The sequence below is a fragment of the Hipposideros armiger genome, unplaced genomic scaffold (assembly GCF_001890085.2).
Source record: "Hipposideros armiger isolate ML-2016 unplaced genomic scaffold, ASM189008v1 scaffold_1070, whole genome shotgun sequence".
NCBI classification, from domain to species: Eukaryota; Metazoa; Chordata; class Mammalia; order Chiroptera; family Hipposideridae; genus Hipposideros; species Hipposideros armiger.
In genome coordinates, this window is record NW_017732420.1 from 296,689 (window position 1) to 317,029 (window position 20,341).

A 20,341-nucleotide genomic window follows, 5' to 3' on the forward strand; every position below is an offset into this window, starting at 1 on the left:
TTTCTTTTTAAAGGCTTTAAAACCATATCTAACACATTTCCGTCAGTCATTTCGGCATAAATTGAACAAGCACCTGACATGGAACCAGGGAATTTGTAACAAATCTGAACTCTGTATTTTGGTTTCTCTCATGGTAAAATGCAGGTCAAATAGTCACAAATTGAGTTAAGTGAATGTGTCAAGCATATTATAAACACTCAGACCATATTGACAGCTCTACTGGCAACTGATTTCCAAGGCATACAGAGTTCCAGTTTCTCTCATATCCTTTCCTACCCATAGCACTGCCTCTCTCATCCCACCCTCCTAGCGCCATTAAAATTTCCATCTGAATAATATTGCCAACAATTTTTTTAGCCCATGGGGTCTTAAAACAATGCATAATGTAAAACAGCGGTTTGGCACTATTACATTCTCGATGGATCTACTTTGCTTTTGCAGACTTATCTCCCCCTCATCCTGTCTCTAAAATCTTTACTGTTCCCCATAATAAGCTGAGATCTCTCTTTTCTGGACTAGATCATCTCTGACAAGCCTCCCACAGCACAATCCATGTTTGCGCTTGGCCTTGCCAACAGCTTCTAGAATCTGAGAACAACGTGGTGAGAAAAGAATCCAGGCCAAGGCATTAGGACAGTTGACCCTTGAACAAAGCAGGGATTTGGAGTACAGACCCTGACAAGGCTAAAAATCCATGTATAACTACTGGTCAGCCCTCTACATACCCAGATTCCCAACCATGGATTTAAAATAAGGAGTCAAAGAGGAGCCAAGGAAGTAACTGATCCCATTGTGATCACTACCATTGTACCTCCAGTGGTACCAGCTCATACTCACCCATCTCAGCCTGGAGCCTAACACTTAGCACATCCTTACTATGTGCTAGACACTGTGCTCATTAATGGCTTACGTTGCACGATCGCGTCTCGTCCTCAGATTCCTGTCATATATTATCTCAATTTGACAGATGAATAACTTGAGGCTCAAAGAGGTGAAGGGACTTGACCAAGGTCACACAACTACTATGTGTTACATCGGCACTAGCACTCAGGTCTCTAACAGCAGAGACCCCCTGCCCTCTTAGCTCTACCACATGTTTTCATCTGCTCTCTGCACACTTGTCCTGGGAATTCTCCACTTGTGAGGCTCACCATCATCCCTCCTCATGCCATCCCCGGCAAATTAATCAAATAGTAGAATCCTTGCTGCTTACTGAAAACACATCTGGGCTGCCACAGAAAGTGGTATTGTTTTTATTTTTTATTTAGAGATTATACTCTTGCTCTTTACACTTAACTGTCTTTCTCTCAGTCAGACTTCCCATCCTGCCTCCATCATTTCTGTTGTCTTTTGAATCTTAATCTTTGAAAAGCACAATGACCTAGTTGTTTTATGTAAGCCCTGGTGGCAAAGACGCAGCTGACACCTTTGCAGATGTCAGAGCCGAAATCAGAAGGAGCAGCAACGTTCTAGTTCATTACCAGCCATGCAAATTAAAGCCATTCCAGATGGAGAAGCATGGGGAGAAACAGCACCTGTTCTGAACACAAGCTGCTTCCCCATCTAGCCCTTCTTTTAAGCATAACTTACATAATCAAAAAAATAAATATGAAACTGATCAAATTAGTATTCAGAAAGCTTAGGATCTGATTATATACACCTAAAGAGCAGAGAAAATGGAAGGAAAATCTTGGCCAATTTTATTAGTAACGTATATACAAAAATTGGTTCAAAGAAATAAAAAAAACCTTATAAAAAAAAGTTCTCTCACCAACACACTGAAATCTCCACGCCTTACCACTTAGAGGGTGGGTGTATAATAAAATAATTTCTGCATTAAACTGACTTATTGACATTCCGCCTGATGGGACTGAAAAGTAATACTATTTTTGCAAAATGCTTTACAGTTTAAACAAGTTGTAACAGACAGCCTCTATCACAATCCCGCAAGATATGTACTATTGAGCCTATTTTACAGATGGAGACATGGAGGCTCGGAGACGTGAACTGGCGTATCAGGCGTTCCTACTGGAGGTAGAATGCAAACCCTGGCTCTGTGTGCTGCGCTCTGAACAGTTAGCCTCAGAGCAGTCTCTCTCCCTTTTACTACTACCTTGGCTTGCATTGGTTCCTTTCCAATTACATTTGGAAGAGAATTTAGAAAGTCAAGTTGTACATTTTTGTGGTCGGTTCATGAATTATTATATTACTTTCTAAGCAGTTATGGTATGTTGAATAGCATTCAGAAAGCACAGATAACCTTGTGATAAATCCAGCTTCTCTGATGGATACGGATCACGTTGGGAAGTCTAATAGAGCAGAGGGAGTCTTTGGCCTGGAACTTGGAAGATATTCCTTTGAGGCAGTTAGTTTGTTGTAGGAGTCACAGCACAAGTTCTGTGGACACACAGCTGAGGCTGGACCCAGGCCCTGCCATGGGCTAATTCAGAGCTCTTAGGCAAGTAACTTGATCGACTTTAGCTTCAATCTCCACATGTGTAAAATGGGAATCAGAATCTAGCTAGTGGATTTATAAAGACTGAACAAGAATTAAATAGCACATTTAAAATACTCTGTGCTTCAGCATGGTGTGTGAATGAGTATATGCTTATTAGTACTGATTGCAGGGGAGTGGGCCATTAGACTAGACAGAGGAAGGGTCATATAAAAAGACAAAGAAGGGCCGGCCGAGTGGCGCGATGGTTAAGAACTGGCTTGGGACCCAGAGGGCCCCAGTTCGGATCCCACATATGAGGGCGAGTGACGCTGCCCTCTACAGCTAAGATGCTGAACAACAGCTCAACCTGGAGCTGGGCTGCCATGAGTCGCCGGCGACGGCGTAGGCTGCAGCCCCTGTGGCAGTGGGTTGCCATGGGCTACCGTGTGTAGTTAGCAGCCAGCGTGAGCGGCCCTCAAGACGCCATGAGCGGCCGTCCAGAAGCCGTCGACTGATCTGCCTCGCCGGGGAAGAGCGCAATGATGGTGCCAGCTCGGGCCAGTGAAGCAACGTCCTCCACAACTAGACTGAAGAACAAAAGGACAGGAACTTGTCTGTTCCCCTTTCCCCAATTCCCCAGTGCTGTTCCCATCCCCCTAATTCCCCAATAAAAATCTTAAAAAAAATAAATAAATAAAAATAAAAAAAAATAAAAAGACAAAGAAATGGAAAAGCACATTGTGTCTTTGGGAGACCGGGGACAGAAAAATCAGGCTCTCACAGATAAGAGGTAAGAAATGCGCCAGGAAAGCCACATTAGAGAGGGCCCTGAATGTGGGGCTTTGGTTGGCCCAATGGCAGGCAGCGACATTTCAGTGGGGCCAGTTCTACCACCAGGACCCCACAGCAAATCACTTCTGCCTTAGGCACGTCACGTCCTCTCTGGGGAACTTCCACTCCTTGTCTGTAAAATGAAGAGGGTGAACTAGATAATTACTAAACATTCAGTCTGATTGAACTGCTCATGTAAGTTGGAGGGCTACACTGAATGTTTAGTTTAAGAGGGAACAGGACAGTAGTTTAAGATGAGTCTAGAAGGATGGAGTGGGGCAAGGAGAGAACAAAGGAAGGGAACAGTATAGAAGACCGCTAGGAAAGTGCTGAACAGCGTTCAATAGCTATACAGAGACTGAAAGTTGAAAAAGCAGAAATGTGATTTAGATTCCAGAGAAGTATCCCATTGGTAGGTTAAGTGGATAAGTAATGAAGGCTACAGATTTTTAAAAACAAATCTAGTAAAATAAGTTCAGGGCAAAAATAATAAATGGAACGGAACCTAACTGATGGAAAATATTACCAAAGGCCAAATTATCCCAATGAGCTTTGCGGTTTGTACAGGTTATCAATACTATGCCAGGTTGTAAAATTCATAAAACTTCAAAAACAAGTCACTTAGTGAGGGGCTCACTTTACTAAGTAGGTCCATTTACTGTCTTTTTTGGATGTCTTAAGGCTTGACCATACTCAGTGACACCGGGGGGAGGGGAGCATAAGGGAACAGCATGCCAAAAGGCTGGATACTCAGCCAGGAAAAAGCGCTTTGCAAGCCACATGGGTGCTGGCTGCATACCATACTCTGCAGGTATCTGGACGCAGGAGAAAATGAACTCAAAGTCAGAATAGTTATCTCCCTCCTTAGATCATGGATCTAAAAAAAACTTTGAATCTCATGATTCAAATGTCACTGAGGTCCCCAAATGTCAGAAATCACTGGTAGCTTGGAAATCCTTGGCAAGACACTTATTTGTCTCAATGGTGTCTCCCAAGTTCTAGGTAAGAATCAAAATGCAATAAGTAGTAGCTTATGATTCCCTTGACATTGTACATAAAATGGGGTGTACATGTGAACCTTTCTGGGGAAAGAGTCCAGTTTTCAGAGTCTCATCAGATCCAGAGAAGTTTATGAATCACTGATGTAGGAGGGGTAAACAAAACAAAACAAAACAACTCTACTCTTGTATTTAAATAACACAGCTCATTCATGTACAACAGCTCAGTGCGAAGTTGGTTGTTCAGTATTCAGAAATACCATAGGAGAGAGCTTTTTGCTTTTTCATTTCTTCTTATACGTGATCTTCTATTAATATTGACTAAAAACATAAGTAACCAGGTCAATTTCCTTCAGTTTTCAAAGCTGTTTTTTTAATAGCTCAATTAATCATTAAAAATTAAATATTAGATGACAATGTCATGAGACTTTTGTGAGTCACCTTTTCTCAGTAAAAAATACCTAAAAATAGTTAGATGGCCTTTGTGTTCTTTCAAATAGAAGGGATAAAAATTTTTTTTGTCTATTTCACAGGCATACCTTATGATGATGATTTCAAATAAATAGTATCAATTGAACTTCTACAGCATGATTGCTTCCTAACCACAAGATAAGATAACAACTACCTAGGAAATAAAATTCAAGAGGTTACAGTGATAAGTCTCAAACTGCATTTGACATTTACATCTTAAATTAAGACCTCATATATTCTGAACTGGGTTCTTGTGCTCCAGACACAGGTAGTTATGGGTTCAAACCTCTATTTTTGCTTCCTATTTCCAATAGAGGATGGTCAGGTTATATGATCACTAGCCTCAGCTTCCTAACCAATAAACTGGGGGTAAAAAAAATTACCTCCTAGGGTTGCAAAGATTAAAGGAAAGAATCCATACAAAGTGCTTGGATACTCACACAATAACCACTGCTTTAATTACTCAAGGAGCAGGAGACATAGAACCTAAATAGTTTATCCCATAAAGAACAAACAAAGTTTTCTTCATGATCAGATCGACATGTTTGGTTAGATAGCAAGCCATCTAGTTGTCAGTTCTCACAAATATTATTTCCAATACACTTCTGTCCTTAGAATACTGAAATTCCTAAATTTAGTTTTGAATAGAGAAATAAATGTCTAGTGACTGCAGGAGCAGAAATTAAAATGGTAACCATTGCAAACTTAATAAAAATGAACTTTGAAAACACTCCAACTATGAACTCATTGTTCTTCAAGGGTCAAACAATGAGACCTCTGCTTTTAAAGAGAGGATATGCTTAGAAAAGCTTAGAATTCACCTAGAAATGGGAAGACTCAGAGATTCCAGTCCTCCATTTTAATGCAGTGATAATTCTATTTGAAGAAAATTGTATTTGAAGAAGAATAAAAATCAGAATTATTCAAAACTATTCATTCAAAGTGTGAAAATGTGTTATCTGAGGCTATTTTTATAAGCTTCCATATGTTAAACTCCAAGAGTCATATAATATGAATATCACCTACTTAAAATAAGTGCCTAACTCAAGACCAGGAAAACTATGAATTCTTCAGTTTTATTCTATTCTACTGATTTGTACCCTGACCTTAAAGAGACTGAGTAATTTCACCTTCACAAGATGGGGCTGGGATAGCCACCTGTCTTAAAATATTTTTTTGAGAAAGACAAATAATTACTCAACAGAAATTTAAACATTAAAAGGTTTTTAAAAGGCAACAGAGTCACATTTAATTAAATTGCCCCAGATGAAGGAAAAACATCATCACAAATGAAGAGAACAGTAGAAAGAAGAAACATGGAAACTAATTTGAAGTATTTCAATATTTGGGTTCCTCCTTACATTAACAATTACAACCATTAAAAGCTGCAGCCTAACTGTACTCTAGATACAAGTTTTTAAAGTTTGATTCATCCTTTTTCCAGATACTTGACCCTTCCTTTAGGTAGGTCTGAGGTTGCCATTTAAAACAAGTCTTGCAACATTTTTTTAGAAACAAAGCAAAATGTTCTGTAAATAGATGAACTATTATATTGAGTAAACATGCCTGAAGGATTTCAAATGAAAACCATGGGGACGGTAGGGGCAGGACAAAGTGTTCAAGAAGAAACTTAAGAAAGAAAATGACAGTACAGTCATAAGTCATGTGCTTCTGTGACATGAGAATCACCCCAAGAAACAAATTTAAGATTTGTGGACACAGTAAAAGTTGCCACCTAATGTAAAGGTAAAACTGGCAGAGCCTGCAAAGGAATGATTTTAGTTGAAGAAATTACTGTGAGCACAAGGCAAGGACGTACTATCCACCCACTTTCTTTCTCTGAACTAAAACATACCAAGGTTATGTCTGCAAAGCAAGTCCCTCTCATTCTATTGTACATAACCTCCTTTCGTCAAGACATTGCTGAATTATCCAAAAAGACGCAACCTATTGAAGTATCGTTATTGAATAAAAGAATTTCAGAGCTAAAAAGCACTTCCAAAGTTATGTAATTTAGTAGTTCTTATCATTTTGGGGAGCCACAGACTTCTCTGGGAAGCGGATGAAAGCTCAGCACCTCCTTCCAAGAAATGCACATAAAGCATAATTTGGAGTTGTGTCTTGCAAAGGTTGGAAGTTTACAAATCCTAGATTAAGAACTATTGATCATGTCCTTGTTCTTCATTTTAAAAACCAAGGAATTATATTTTAGTGTCAATATTAATAAGCATCCCTGTCTAGGCACTTCTTTCTCTTTAGCGCTTCTTGCCATTTTTCATTATATCAGCTGATAGGTAACAGACTGAAAATAAGCAAATGGTTAAAGACAAGAATGGAAAAATCTTGGACAGTGCTTATAATACCTACTTATACCATGTGAAAATATCGGTTTGACCTTTCCCAGGAAGTGGTAATCATTAAGTAGTATTCCTCAAACACTTAGCAAACAATAACAGCTACAGGTAATTTTTCTTAAACACTATGTTAATTTTGGATATGCTTGGCCTATGGTCAGAGGCACCATTACTTTCAACTATGATTCATTGCCCATAGATTTGATTTTTTTTTTTTTAAGCTGAGCCATCCTGCCACCTGTTGGCAGCTCAGCAGCAACTCAGCTCGGGCCGGGAATAGAACCGCTGTTCCTCAGAGCTAGCACTCTTGAGCGAGCTCTTAACCAATTGAGCCACTCGGCCGGCCATTGCCCATAAATTTGAAATTTGCTCCCTAGGACCACTGCAGATTGGCCTGGCTTGTTCTCAGCTCCACCGTTACACCAGCAGCCCCATGAAAGCTCTAACTACCCAATTGTGACTCACTTTAAGCATATTTTGGAGGACCTGTATTAAAATGACATCCATGTAAATCTATACAACATAGATAAAACTAATCATAATAACAATCGAGATTAAATAGGGGTCAAGACACTTTGGCCTCTAAAGTTTGACTCAATAGACCATCTAGAGCAGTTGTTCTTAAACCTCCTTTCGGAAATGCCTTAAAAATGTAGATGCCCGGAGCCCTTCCTCAGACATATTGCATCAGGAGGGCCCAGACACCTGTGATTTTAATAAGCACGGCAGGTGATTCGGATTCTCAGACACGGTCGGTGGACCACACCCTTTTTTCATTCATAAAACAAACTAACAAGTGCCTTCTACCGATACAAAATTTAGAATATAAATGTATATATTTTCTTTTTAATATAGTTTCTTGGGTCACAAACTAATAAGCAACTCGAGAAAAAGGACCATGATCTATGTTTAAAAAAAAAAATAACACTTGCCCCTCACCCCCATCCCTGTACCAATACCTCGCTGGGCATAGAGTAGGCAAATGTTTCACTGCTTTGGGCACCAGCCCTTCAAATAAAATGTGAATATACTTTCAGGTATCACATCAGAGAATACTTTTAAACCTGCAGCCTCTGGGTGTCCTTCGAAGGAATCTGCATACATTGTGGGGGGTAGGTGGGTGTGTATGTTCCTAATTCTGCACTGAGGTTAAACTATTGTAGCAAAGCTCCCACCATAGCATTAAACTTCTGTTTCTAAGTTCAGCCAGGAACCCAAAATGAGACATATAAACCAGGAAATGTGTATTGAGAGTAGGAAAGATAAATATATCAACAGGTACTCTTTTCTTTTTCTACATATCACAACACTCATTTCTTTCCTATTCTCACACCACCTCTGTTCTCTAGACAATATTCCAATAACTGAGTGCCACTTGGTTATTTTGAACAGCGAACTTACAAAAATGCCTCTCAAATGTTGTTCATTCTGCAATTACACTCTGCAGCTCTAATGAACGTTAAAGCTTCCCTAGGTGTTGAGAGTTGGGAACAATGCGTTCCAGATGTTGTGTTATGCCCTCTGTCCCTGTGGTCTGCATTTTAAGAGAAGTGTGGCACACAGCCAGGGAAGAGTTCCAATGTGACGAATGTGGGAGATGAGTCTGGTCAACATTTGGGCAACAAATCACTCCTCCAACTATATTCCCTGAGGGAGCAAACACGCACCCACATGGGACAAGGTCTGAGAGGGTTGGCAAGGGGAAAATGGCCATCTCAGAGCTCCTTTTGTTAGGCTTGTTAGAAAAGAGTAAGAAGGCATATGGAGGGGAAATAAAACAGGCTGAGGAACCCACTAGAGAGATAATGGGGAACAAACTAATTCTAGCACATCAGCACACAGAGAACTCTCTGGTGTTCTTCTGTGACTGTGACAGAGATGAGAAGACCAGCAAAGAAACAAAAGTCACTGCAGTGGTGTGCCATAGGCCAATTTTACCGACAAATGCTCTATGACCTTAAATATCTCCCTACCTGCTCTTTCTATAAGCTCTTTAAGATAACTCAATGATTTCTTTCCTTGTCTTAGAAAAATACCAATTTGGGGTAAGAAAAAAAATAAAATATTTTTCAGAAAACACAAGAAACAGAGTCACAGTTATTGAAAGCATTCCTTACTCACCAATTTTGTAACGTCTTTCACATCATCAGTTATACGGTTCATGCAGATCCCTGTAGTGCTGACGAAAGGGTTAAATAGGAGCAGTTGTAGATAAATGCAAGTGATAATCCAAGTCTAAATGAAAAGAGAAAAACTGCTGGTGACCATCAATTAAAATCTGTAATTACTTAAACTATTAACATCTTTTGCTTAACGTGGAACATGCAATTTTCCAAATTTTTTTTGGTAATGCTACTGGCTTAAATACAATTAAATGCTGAGCATTCAAACTGTGTTGACCAAAGTTTATAAAAATTCTCAGTGAAATGTGGTTTGGATTTTTCATGTCAATGACATTATTGTTAACTTTTGTCCCAAAGCGTTCTACAGTCAATTTCCTAACGGTCATTAGGAATGAAACTGTAGCAACATGTAAGGGATGTATCACTCGAAGTGGTTTCTAAAAGCTAGGGAATACATTAAATTAATACCTTAAGGTACCAAATGAAACTTTCTCTGCTTTAAATGTGGACTCTTTGGCAAGTAGCAGCATAAGCGTGAGCAGTGCTTTCATGCAGTAGTCCACAGCAGTACACCAAGATAAAGTGAGGGAGAGAGATACATTTTTAGATCTGGAATAAAATTTAACCTTATCTGTGAGACATTAAAAAAAAATCATAGTTTTGAATTATAGCTTTTTAGCTATTAATAAGAAAAAATATTTCCTTCAGTCAATAAGAAGACATTCTTGAATTGGTAGCATGAAGTAATTTCACACACACACATGCATACCTCTCTTTGAAAGGAACACTTTCAAACATTATCATTACTTTTATGCATGACATTTTTTTTATTACACTATATTTTAGGTTTTTAAGAAATCGGGCATCTGATCTTTTTCAGTAGCTTCACAACATATGACACAGCACCTTGCATATAAAAAGCCATAAATAAATAAATAAATAAATAAATAAATAAATAAATAAATAAATAAATAAATAAATAAATGAAATGTTAATAAAAGTTGACATGGAAGGGACGATAATTTCAGAAAAAATAAACATAAGCAAAGACAGGGAGCTATGAAGATATTTTAAAACATGAGTTCTTTTATGAGTTAATGGCATCTCGGATGAATCAGCGACCAAGATAAAAATAGCCCAATGCTTCAAACTCAATACCTACTTATTGAACATGTATTATGAGTGCCAGTCACTAGAGTAACCAAGGTGATGAAAATGCCCTTGAAACTCATAGGCAGGTAAATAAATCACACCTGTACCCTGTGATAAATACTTTGAAAACACAAAGGAGGAAACAATTAGTCAATTAATCTTAAAAGGGAGAACCCATGGCAGGAAGACAGTGCCATGGAAAACCAGGGAGAAAATGTGACTCTGGTTAGATTTTGGAGGACAAGGATAAGTTTGCAAGAGTTGACATGAAAGGGAAGATAATTCCAGGAAGAATAAACTGCATGAGCAAAGACATGGAAATGTGAAGATGTTTGAAAATGTAAGAGTTCTTTTATGAGTTATCATGTGTTAGCATCTTAAAATTACATAAAAGCCCATCTGCACAGGGCTAAAAAATCTTTCCTATTTATGTAGCTAACCGTGTATTAAAGGGACTGGATTGTTATTATTATTATTATTATTATTATTATTATTTTAAGATTTTTATTGGGGAATTGGGGGGATGGGAACAGCATTGGGGTATTGGGGGAAGGGGAACAGTGCTGGGGAATTGGGGGAAGGGGAACAGACAAGTTCCTGTCTTTTTGTTCTTCAGTCCAGTTGTGGAGGATGTTGCTTCACTGGCCCAAGTTGGCACCATCATTGCGCTCTTCCCGGGTGAGGCAGATCAGTCGTCGGCTTCTGGATGGCCGCTCACTGCGGCTGCTGGCCGCTCACGCTGGCTGCTGGCTACACACGGTAGCCCATGGCAACCCACTGCAGCAGGGGCTGCAGCCTACGCTGTCGCCGGCGACTCATGGCAGCCCAGCTCCAGGTTGAGCTGTTGTTCAGCATCTTAGCTGTAGAGGGCAGCGTCACTCGCCCTCATATGTGGGATCCGAACCGGGGCCCTCTGGCGTCCCAAGCCAGTTCTTAACCATTGTGCCACTCGGCCGGCTCTGGATTATTATTTTTAATTAATATCTGCAAGCTAACTAGATTATTACTCTGGAACAAATGATAATTATGTACTAACATTTCTAAGACTATAGTGCTACCTACATCAATAATAGTGGCCTGTAAACAAAGTTAAAACCCTTTTGCTATTTTACTATTGTGATATTTTTACCAGAATTCCTGCTTAATTTTGTTTAAGGCTACTTTGAGCATTGTGGGGTCACACTCTTCATAGCACTGTTTCCCTTGGACCTAAATGAAGACTAAATTGTGTAAAGGATTTCTGTTTGGGGGATTCTTCTTTTTGGACAATGCCAATATATAAATTCTCCTCTAATATATGTAAATATAATTGATTAAACTCAAGCTTTCTTTTATATTGTCCTTTCTAAGACCTAACCCCTTCCGTTGAATTATATTTCTCCAAGATCCCCTTTCGTGATATGATTTGGGAATTCTCCCTGAGGATTTCTGTAAATGACCCATCTTATTAACAACCATATTCATATTCTAGGTTCTAAGAAACATAAAGGTGGAAATTCTGTTAATTTTCTTCATCCCTTATTCCTGACATTGAAGAAACACTAAACATTTGTTCACTCATTCATTCATTCATAAAATATTTATTGAGCACCTAGTGTATGCCAGGCACTGTTCTACATGCTTAGGATATACAGAGGGTGCCAAAAAATGTATACACATTTTAAGGAAAACTGGTTTCAAAAAAATTGTAATAATATATACTGATAATAAAAGATGAATATAAGTCACTTTTGACTTCTGCAATCACAAGAGGTGTTCAAAGTGGTTACCATCAGTGTCCAGACACTTCTGATTATGGCGAACTACTGCTTGAGCAACACTGACCAAAGTGTCCACTTATATACATTTTTTTGCCACCCCCAGTATTAGTAAAAAAAAAAAAAGCGGGAGCCAAAAATCCCTGCCCTCATGAGGCTTATCTTCTAGTGAGGAAGGTAGACCATAACCAATACACATAATAAAGTAACTAGATTATACAGAATGTCACAAGCTGTTAAGTGTCATGGAAAAAACAAAATTAGATCAAGGTAAAGGAATTTGGGATTATAAGGCCTATTTTGCTTTACCAGCAGTCATGCTCTCAGGTTCAAGTTGACAGTCACACTCATGAGGCATTGGAGACTTCACCAGCACCACGTGTACTACTGAGCTTCAAGAAGGGATGCAGGGCAGGCAGAAAAAGGGCATGCGCAGCACCAGCGGAGCAGAGGTCTCGCGACTCCCAGGCAGTGTGTCAAGTCCGCATATCACTGCGCACTTGGGACGTATGTGGTAATGACAGATGATGCTGGATACCTGGCTAGTTGAGTAGACCCTTCAGGGACATGGGATGGGCTTCCGTTCATTTGCCATCACAGCTACCTCCACCAGAATCAGTCTCAACAATAAAGTACATACAGGTGTCTCTTGTGCTATCTAGAAACTTCAGCAGGATGCTAATGAAGTACAGCTATACTCCTATAAATCGCCTGAGTTCTTGTTGCACGGAGGATGATAGAGAGGGTCAAATCCCCAGTCTAGAGAAAAGGCAGCAGAACTAGCTGTTACGACCACCTCTCTTTCCAGAGACTGCAGTATGTGGGGAAACAGCTTGAAATGTTAAACAGGATGATACTTGGGGGTACCTCAGTGAGAAGGCATGATTTTATCAAAGACTGCATGGAGCTAGGGGAGTGATCCTTACAGACACCTGTGAGAAGGGTATTGCAGACAGAGAGAAAAGGGGGTGCAAAGGCTCTAAGGTCTATTAAGAAGTCCACTTTACTTGAGGAACCGCAAGTGTAAACTGTGGGCAGAAGATGAGGATGTCAGAGAAAGAATGGGGAGGCCAGATCACGCAGGGTCTTGTGCACCATTGTCTGGCCTTTTGGCCTTTGCTATGAATGAAACAGGGTTCATTGCATGATTCTGAGCAGAGGACAGTTATGAACATATTTTAAAACTTTTGTAAAAATCTATTTGTTTGGTGGTTTCTTATAAAACTTAACATATACCACGGAGCTGAAAACGTGTGTCCACACAAAAACCTGCACACTGATTTTTTAGCAGCTTATTCATCATTACCAAAACTTGGAAGCAACCAAGATGTCCTTCAGTAGGTGAATAAAGAGTGGTGGATGCAGACAATGGAATATTATTCAGCACTAAAAAGAAATGAGCTATCAAGACATGAAAGGACATAGAAGAAATTAATGGATATTACTAAATGAAAGAAGCCAATCTGAGAAAGCTATATACTTATGATTCCAACTACTATGACGTTCTGGAAAAGGCAAAACTATGGCGACAGTTAAAATATCAGAGGTTGCCAGGGGTTGGAGGGGGAGAGATGAAGAGGCAGAGCACAGAGAATTTTAAGTTAATAAAAATATTTTGTATGATACTATAATAGTAGATACATGTCATTATACATTTGTTCAAACTCACAGAATGTACACCAAGAGTGAACCCTAATGTAAACTATGGACTTTGGGTGATCATGATGTGTCAGTGTAGGTTCATCAATTGTGACAAATGTCCCACTCTGCTGGGGGATGTTGATAACGGGGAGGCTATACATGTGTGGGGGACAGAAGGAGTATGGGAAATTTGTGTACCTCCCTCCCAATTTTGCTGTGAACATAAAACTTCTCTAAAAATAGTAAAATCTTTCAAAAAAAAAAAGAGATTACTTTGATTACTGTGGTGAAAACATACTTTAAGTTAACAATGGGTAGAAACAAAGAGACCAGTCAGGGGCTATTGCTCTTGTCCAAGCAAGGAAGGTATGTAGCAATGCATTGACCGGAAGTGGTTAGAGTCTAGATGTCTCCTGGAGGCAGAGCCAGTAGGATTTCCTGACAATTGGAATGTGATTTGTAAGAGTCAAAGATGGCTCCAAAGATTTTGGCCTGAGCAACTGGAAGGGTAGTGTCGCCATCGACTGATATGGAAAAGACTGAGGGTAGAAATGTGTGGTAGAGACAGATATTATCAATATCCCCAAGCAGAGTGGGACATTTGTCATAATTGATGAACCTACACAGACACATTATGATCACCCAAATCCATAGTTTATATTAGGGTTCACTCTTGGTGTTGTACATTCTGTGAGTTTGGACAAACTCACAGAGCAGGAGTTGAGTTCCGGGGGTGCTAAGTTTGAAATGCCTTTGAGATATCCTAGTAGTGATACTAGGTCAGGATATTTGAATCTGAATTAAGGAGGGAAGTAAGGGATATATATAGCGCCTTTGCTATATAAATGGAATGTTAAGCAAAAGAGTGAGGCCATCAAAGGAATGAGTACAAATAGGAAAAAGAACAAAGGACTGAGTCCCCCAGTGCTCTAACTTTAAAAGGTCTGGCAAAAGACTGCGACCTCACAAAGGAGCCTGACACAGAAGCCAAAAAAGTAGAAAGAAGTGAAAAAAAAAATTACCTTAAGAAGAAGGTCAAACTATGTCAACCATGTCAAGTACTCATAATAGGTCAAGTAAAATGAGGACTGAGCACTGACCACTGGATTTAGCAGAACAGAGGTCATTGGTGACATTAGCAAGAACATTTTTATTGAAGCAGTCATGGGAAAAAGCCAGTCTGGAGTGGGTTTAAGAGAGCATGAGAAGAGAGTAATTATGAATGAATATAGATAGGTCTTTTAAAGAGTTGTCCTTCAAAAAAGAGCAAACAAACAAAAATGACATGGAGTGATAGCAAGGAATTGGGGTTGTGTGTGTGTGGGGGGGGGCGCGGGCGGTGGGGGGCGGGGCATATTGTGGTAGAAATACCAGGATGTCTGTATACCTATGGGGTGATCCAGAAGGAGGGTGTAACTGGCTACATGGGTCAGAGAGAGGGAACTGCTTGAGCGATTGTCCTTGAAAAGACACGAAGGGGTGAGATCTAGCTCTCAAGTAGAGGGCAGCGCCAATATTACTTTTTGCATCATCGTATACAAATATCTGTAAAGATACAATTTTGCTTATTGTATAGGAATCTATTTGGTCAGGGCTAAAATTAAGTCTTAATCCATTCAAATATCCCTAACAAACCTGTATTTCTTGAAGCACTTTATTTTAAAGCTATTAAATAAACTCATTTTGTAATTTAATTCTGTATATACTTTGCTACTGGTAAGGAAGAGTCGCCTTTCATAAAATTCAACAACTCATTCGGCATAAGTAAACATGGGGATGGAGGAACAGTCAAGGTAGAAATGTGCTGAGAACCCTGCAGAATAGTAGTAATAATCTCTTTCGTCAGTATTCCCAGGAGAGGGCTGAAATGCAGAACTTACTTCTTTATATGGAAAAGTAATTTTTCAGTATTAATTATTCTATACAGAAATCTTTCTAATCTATCGTACACACACTTCAGTGATTTCTTAAACAGTGGGTAGAAATGTTAAACTTTGTTTTTCTTTGATGATTCAAGTTTGTCATATAAGTGAAGACTAAATGAAATAAGCCAGATACAGAAAGGCAAATATCACATGATCTCACTTATATGTAGAATGTAAAAAAAAAAAAGCTGAACTCATAGCAACCAAGAGTAGAATAGAATGGTGGTTACCAGCAGCAGCTGGGGGTGGAGGAAAAAGGAAGGATATTGAACAAAGGGTACAGGCTTTCTGTTATAAGATGAATACGTTCTGGAGACCTAATGTATAGCAGGTGACTTTAATAATAAATACTATATTGTATACTTGAAATTTGCTAAGAGAGTAGGTCTCAAGTGTTCTCACCACACATACACACACACACACACAAAATAACTTAAGTGATGGATGTGATATGTTAATTAAATTGTGGTAATCATTTCGCAATCTATGCATAGATTGTGCACCTTAAATATTTGTCAATCACACCTCAATAAAGCTGGAGAAAAGGCAACTCAGTTACATAGTTATGACTGCCCTCCTCCACGTAGCTCCAAATTAAGTACTTGTTTAAAGGACTATTTTTAAAATTTTATTTTCGTTTTCATCCATTTGTTTTGCAGTTTACCTGTTTATCCTAAACAGTCAGGTCACTTCATGCAACATATTGTTACTGCTGACATGCCTATTTCTAGCCTCCACAGTCTTAGTGTCCAATACGACACATGGCCCATCGTGGGTGCTAATGGTAGGCAGCATAATGGCGAATAGATGACCACGTCCAAATTCTGGGAACTTGTGACTATATTGCCTTTTATGGCAAAATGGTCTTTGCAGATTAAGTTAAGGACCTTGACATGGAGTGATTATCCTGGGTTCTCTAAGCCCAATTTAAGCAGCTGGGTCCTTACAAACAGAGAACCTTTCCCAACTCTGGTCAGAGAGATGCAATGATGGAAGAAGGGTCAGGAACATATGACTTGAGAAGGACTTGACTTGCCATTGCTGGCACTGAAGATAAAGGAAAAGAGCCAGGAGTCAAAGAACACAAGTGGCCTCTAGAAGCTGAAACAGGGCAAGGAGACAGTCTCCCTTAGATGGAGCCTTCTGGAAGGAACACAGTCTCACCGATACCTTCATTTTAGCTCAGTAAACCCCATTTTGGACTACTGAATCTCTAAAACTATAATATAATAAACTCGTATTGCTTTAAGTCACTAAATTTGTGGTTGTTTTCTACAGCAGCAATTGAAAAATAAATCAGAGCTTGGTAAATTTATTTTCTGAATGAATGAATGAATGAATGGAGTAGTTTCACCATATTTGAGCTGCTGCTGGTAAGAAAAATAAACTGCCCCTGTAAGTATCCTGGGCCCCCAACTCCTGCTTTAAGCAAAGCAGCACTGCTTTTTTTCTGTTTTATTTGTTCATGCTTTTGAGTAAGATTGTGTTTGAACAAAGGTTTCCAAGGGCAAGAAAGAAAAAACAATCAAACAAACAAAAAACCGCGCTTTTGAAAACCGGTGGTGTGATGGCAGAGTACAGGACATGTATCCAGAAAACCTCTGAGCCCCTTACCGTGTGACCTCAAACAAGTCAGTTAATCCCTCTGAGCAGCTATTTATCAGTCTCTCAAATGAGAATAAGAGTAATTTCCCCCTTACTCACATCATGGAGTGGCGATGAAAATCAAGTGAAAACCTTGCAAACTACAGGTGCTGTACAATTATTTGTTGTGTGGTTTATGGGTTTTAGATTGCTAGGAAACCAGGGAAACAAGTGCTTCAAAACCATCTGAATAAACAGGCAGAGAGAGGACTTTACAGAGGCAATCCTCCGTGAACAAAGATTGTGACCTTTAGTATTTAGTACATGACGCTAATTTTGGGTTCAGATACCTTTTTCAATTTATTTCTTGGTTCTCAACTGTGTTTCAAGTAGCTTCAGTTAATAGACAACTGTAAGTGAGGTGTTCCAATATATTAAAAAAAATATCTTTGTTTTCTCTCTCTTCCTCTTTCTCTAAGTTCTGGAAACACCAACAAGGGCATACGGGTGTCTAAACGTGTGGGTGTGTGCACACGCACACGCTATTGTATGAGATAGAAAGCTGAAGCAAAATGTCCCTGTGTTTGTCACTTCTGCTCTAAAATGTATCTTTTCCATCTGGGTAATCATCTCACTGCAATTTCTGTAACATTCTTTGCTTCTGCATATGACATTTTTCTTTGGCTACTTTGTTTTAGCATCGTACAACTTTTCTCTCTAGGTCACACTCATTGTGTGATAACCTTTCATTTCATGATAACCTTTCATTGCACAGACATTAAGCTAATCTTAGTGCCGGTGGTTCTAGATTTTTTTTTTAAGTGACATTTCTCAGTGTCCCCCACATACTTCCCACAACACACAAAATTCCAATAATCCTTTCACTGCTAAAAGATACCTTCAAATTATTTACATGATGAAAAAAACCGCATGAAAAATCTGTATGTACGGTTAGAACTGTGCAACAGAAACAGTACTGGTAGAGGAAAGGAATAGTGACTAAAATTCATGCTCAGTTGTGAATGACAAATAACAGCAGGTCTTTTTCTGGGACTAGGGTTTAACAGTGGCAGATAGTGGTGGAAAGGTACTTTAAAAGGGGGGCGGGGGGGAGGAGAAATCGGAGGGGGAGTTACAGGAAGATGAGCCTGGGGACCCTGAAGGCAAAGGTGTTACCTAAATCTCATTTTTGTTGAGAATCAATCTCAGGCCCCACTTGAATATTCACCCCATCATCAGTTCTTCCTGGACATAACAGCCTTCCTCCTTAATCAAAAGCCACATGCCAGGAAAAGGAGCTGCAGAGCCCCCTAAAGCAAACTATTTACTTGATTTGAACATGTGTTATAACACAGAAGGGACTTTTCAGACTTCTTTGCTTTGGTGGAAATTAACACGTGCGCAGCCCAAGAACATCAGGGGAACATATGCTGTTCAAGAAACCAGAAGATTCCAATCTTCTAAACTCGAAAACAAAAGTAAACTTTTTCTCTCTGCAAGCGTGACAGACGATTTTCAAATATGCATTGCCAGGATCCACGTGACAGACTCCTCAAAGTAGAAAAGGTAGTGAAGTGTCTGCATAGCTCAATACCTTGATGCACAGACCTACAAAATGGTTTTAGGACAGCCCCGAACAAAACAGCAGCTGCTGCCAAAAACAACATCCATCTTCTCTTTAATCTCAAATGCCAGCTAGCGAAGCAGGCAGTTCTCTTGTAGCCCAAATATGCTTTGGAACAGAGCCAACTGGCTTGGCTACCCAGAGCCAGGAAAGCAAGTTACCAAGATACAGGTAGAGTAATTAGTCCTGAGTTCAGGTCTTCTGAGGTCATATGAACCATATCCTTCAAAAATAATCTTGAAGGAAACTGGCACCAGATTCTTGTTCAAGGAATAACCATTTAATTCTATATGACCTCGTCCTTCAGATTTTTATTTATTTTTAATTTACCATGAAACATTATAGAGAAAACACCTAATCATCCTGCATAGACTCTTCTCTAGTCATTGCCCAGTCATCTCAAAGGGGCAAAAGAATCACTTAGCAGATTTGTTTGTTAAACTTTCCAGCTAAAAGGAAGGCAGATGTTAATAGTAGAGCGAAGTGAACTGCAAATCAGCTTTAAGCCCATACTGGTACACTACAATCCTGTGAAGACACTCTTCCACCTCTCTCCATGTAGATCGTTTTGTGAAGAAGGAAATTGAAATATTTTAAAACATGGATAATCACTAAAATATGCAAATATACTCTTACAACAAAAAATGAACATCCGAGTAAGGAATTGCTTAATATAAAAAAGCAGACAATGGCTTTAATGTAAAAGGGAAATGTAAGGATTTCAAGCCATTCAATCTATGGGAAAATCGCCCTGTGATACAGTTAGTCATTACTCTAAATGTAAATGCGATTTATGGGGGAAATGACTCACATATATTGACTCCTGCTAGGCCACACATAGGATGAGCAGTTTTCAGATATTATTTCATGTAACCTTCCCATCAACCAGGTGGATATTATTACCCCGTTTTGCTGGTGGGTAAAACAGAATTCAATAAGACTAAGTAACTTCCTCATGGCCACTCTGCTAGTAAATCCCCAGAATGGGCTTAAACCAAGACCTACACTCTACTGAAAAGAAAATTACTGGGCCAGTCAAATAAAATTGATTTCATTTATATTTAATGAACTATTTTATTTTAAATGCATGTACTGTGGAAGGCAAATAGGTCCCTTTATCTAACTCAGTTTCTCATTAAAACCACAGTGCCAAGTTATTACTAGGGTGGGTAAGCTAGCAGTACAGGTAAATCAAGTTACACTTTGCTACAGCTTAAAGACAATTACATAGCTAAAGGGAGGGGAGACACCCAAAAAATAAAGTGATGAAGTAGTTCCTTCTGATAAAAACAAAATTGAGTGCTTTCAGACTTTTAAGAAGAACTATAATACTTATTCATTCAGCAAACATAAGATAAAGACCTAGAGGATATGGCCTTTGTCCTCTGAAAGTTCAAACTACTTAGTGTGGGGGGGGGGGGGGGGGGGGGGGGGGGGCTCTAGA

The 20,341-nt window shown here is 39.3% G+C and overlaps 1 protein-coding gene across 1 annotated transcript in view; it reads right to left on the minus strand.

Annotated features, from left to right (window-relative positions):
* The window catches only part of KITLG (KIT ligand), a 101,418-nt gene that overhangs the window by 38,961 nt on the left and 42,116 nt on the right, over positions 1 to 20,341 (minus strand). Inside the window, exon 2 of the mRNA XM_019632037.1 lies at positions 9,213 to 9,326. Coding sequence (XP_019487582.1) covers positions 9,213 to 9,326 — 114 coding nt within the window. The remainder of the gene's footprint in view (positions 1 to 9,212; positions 9,327 to 20,341) is intronic.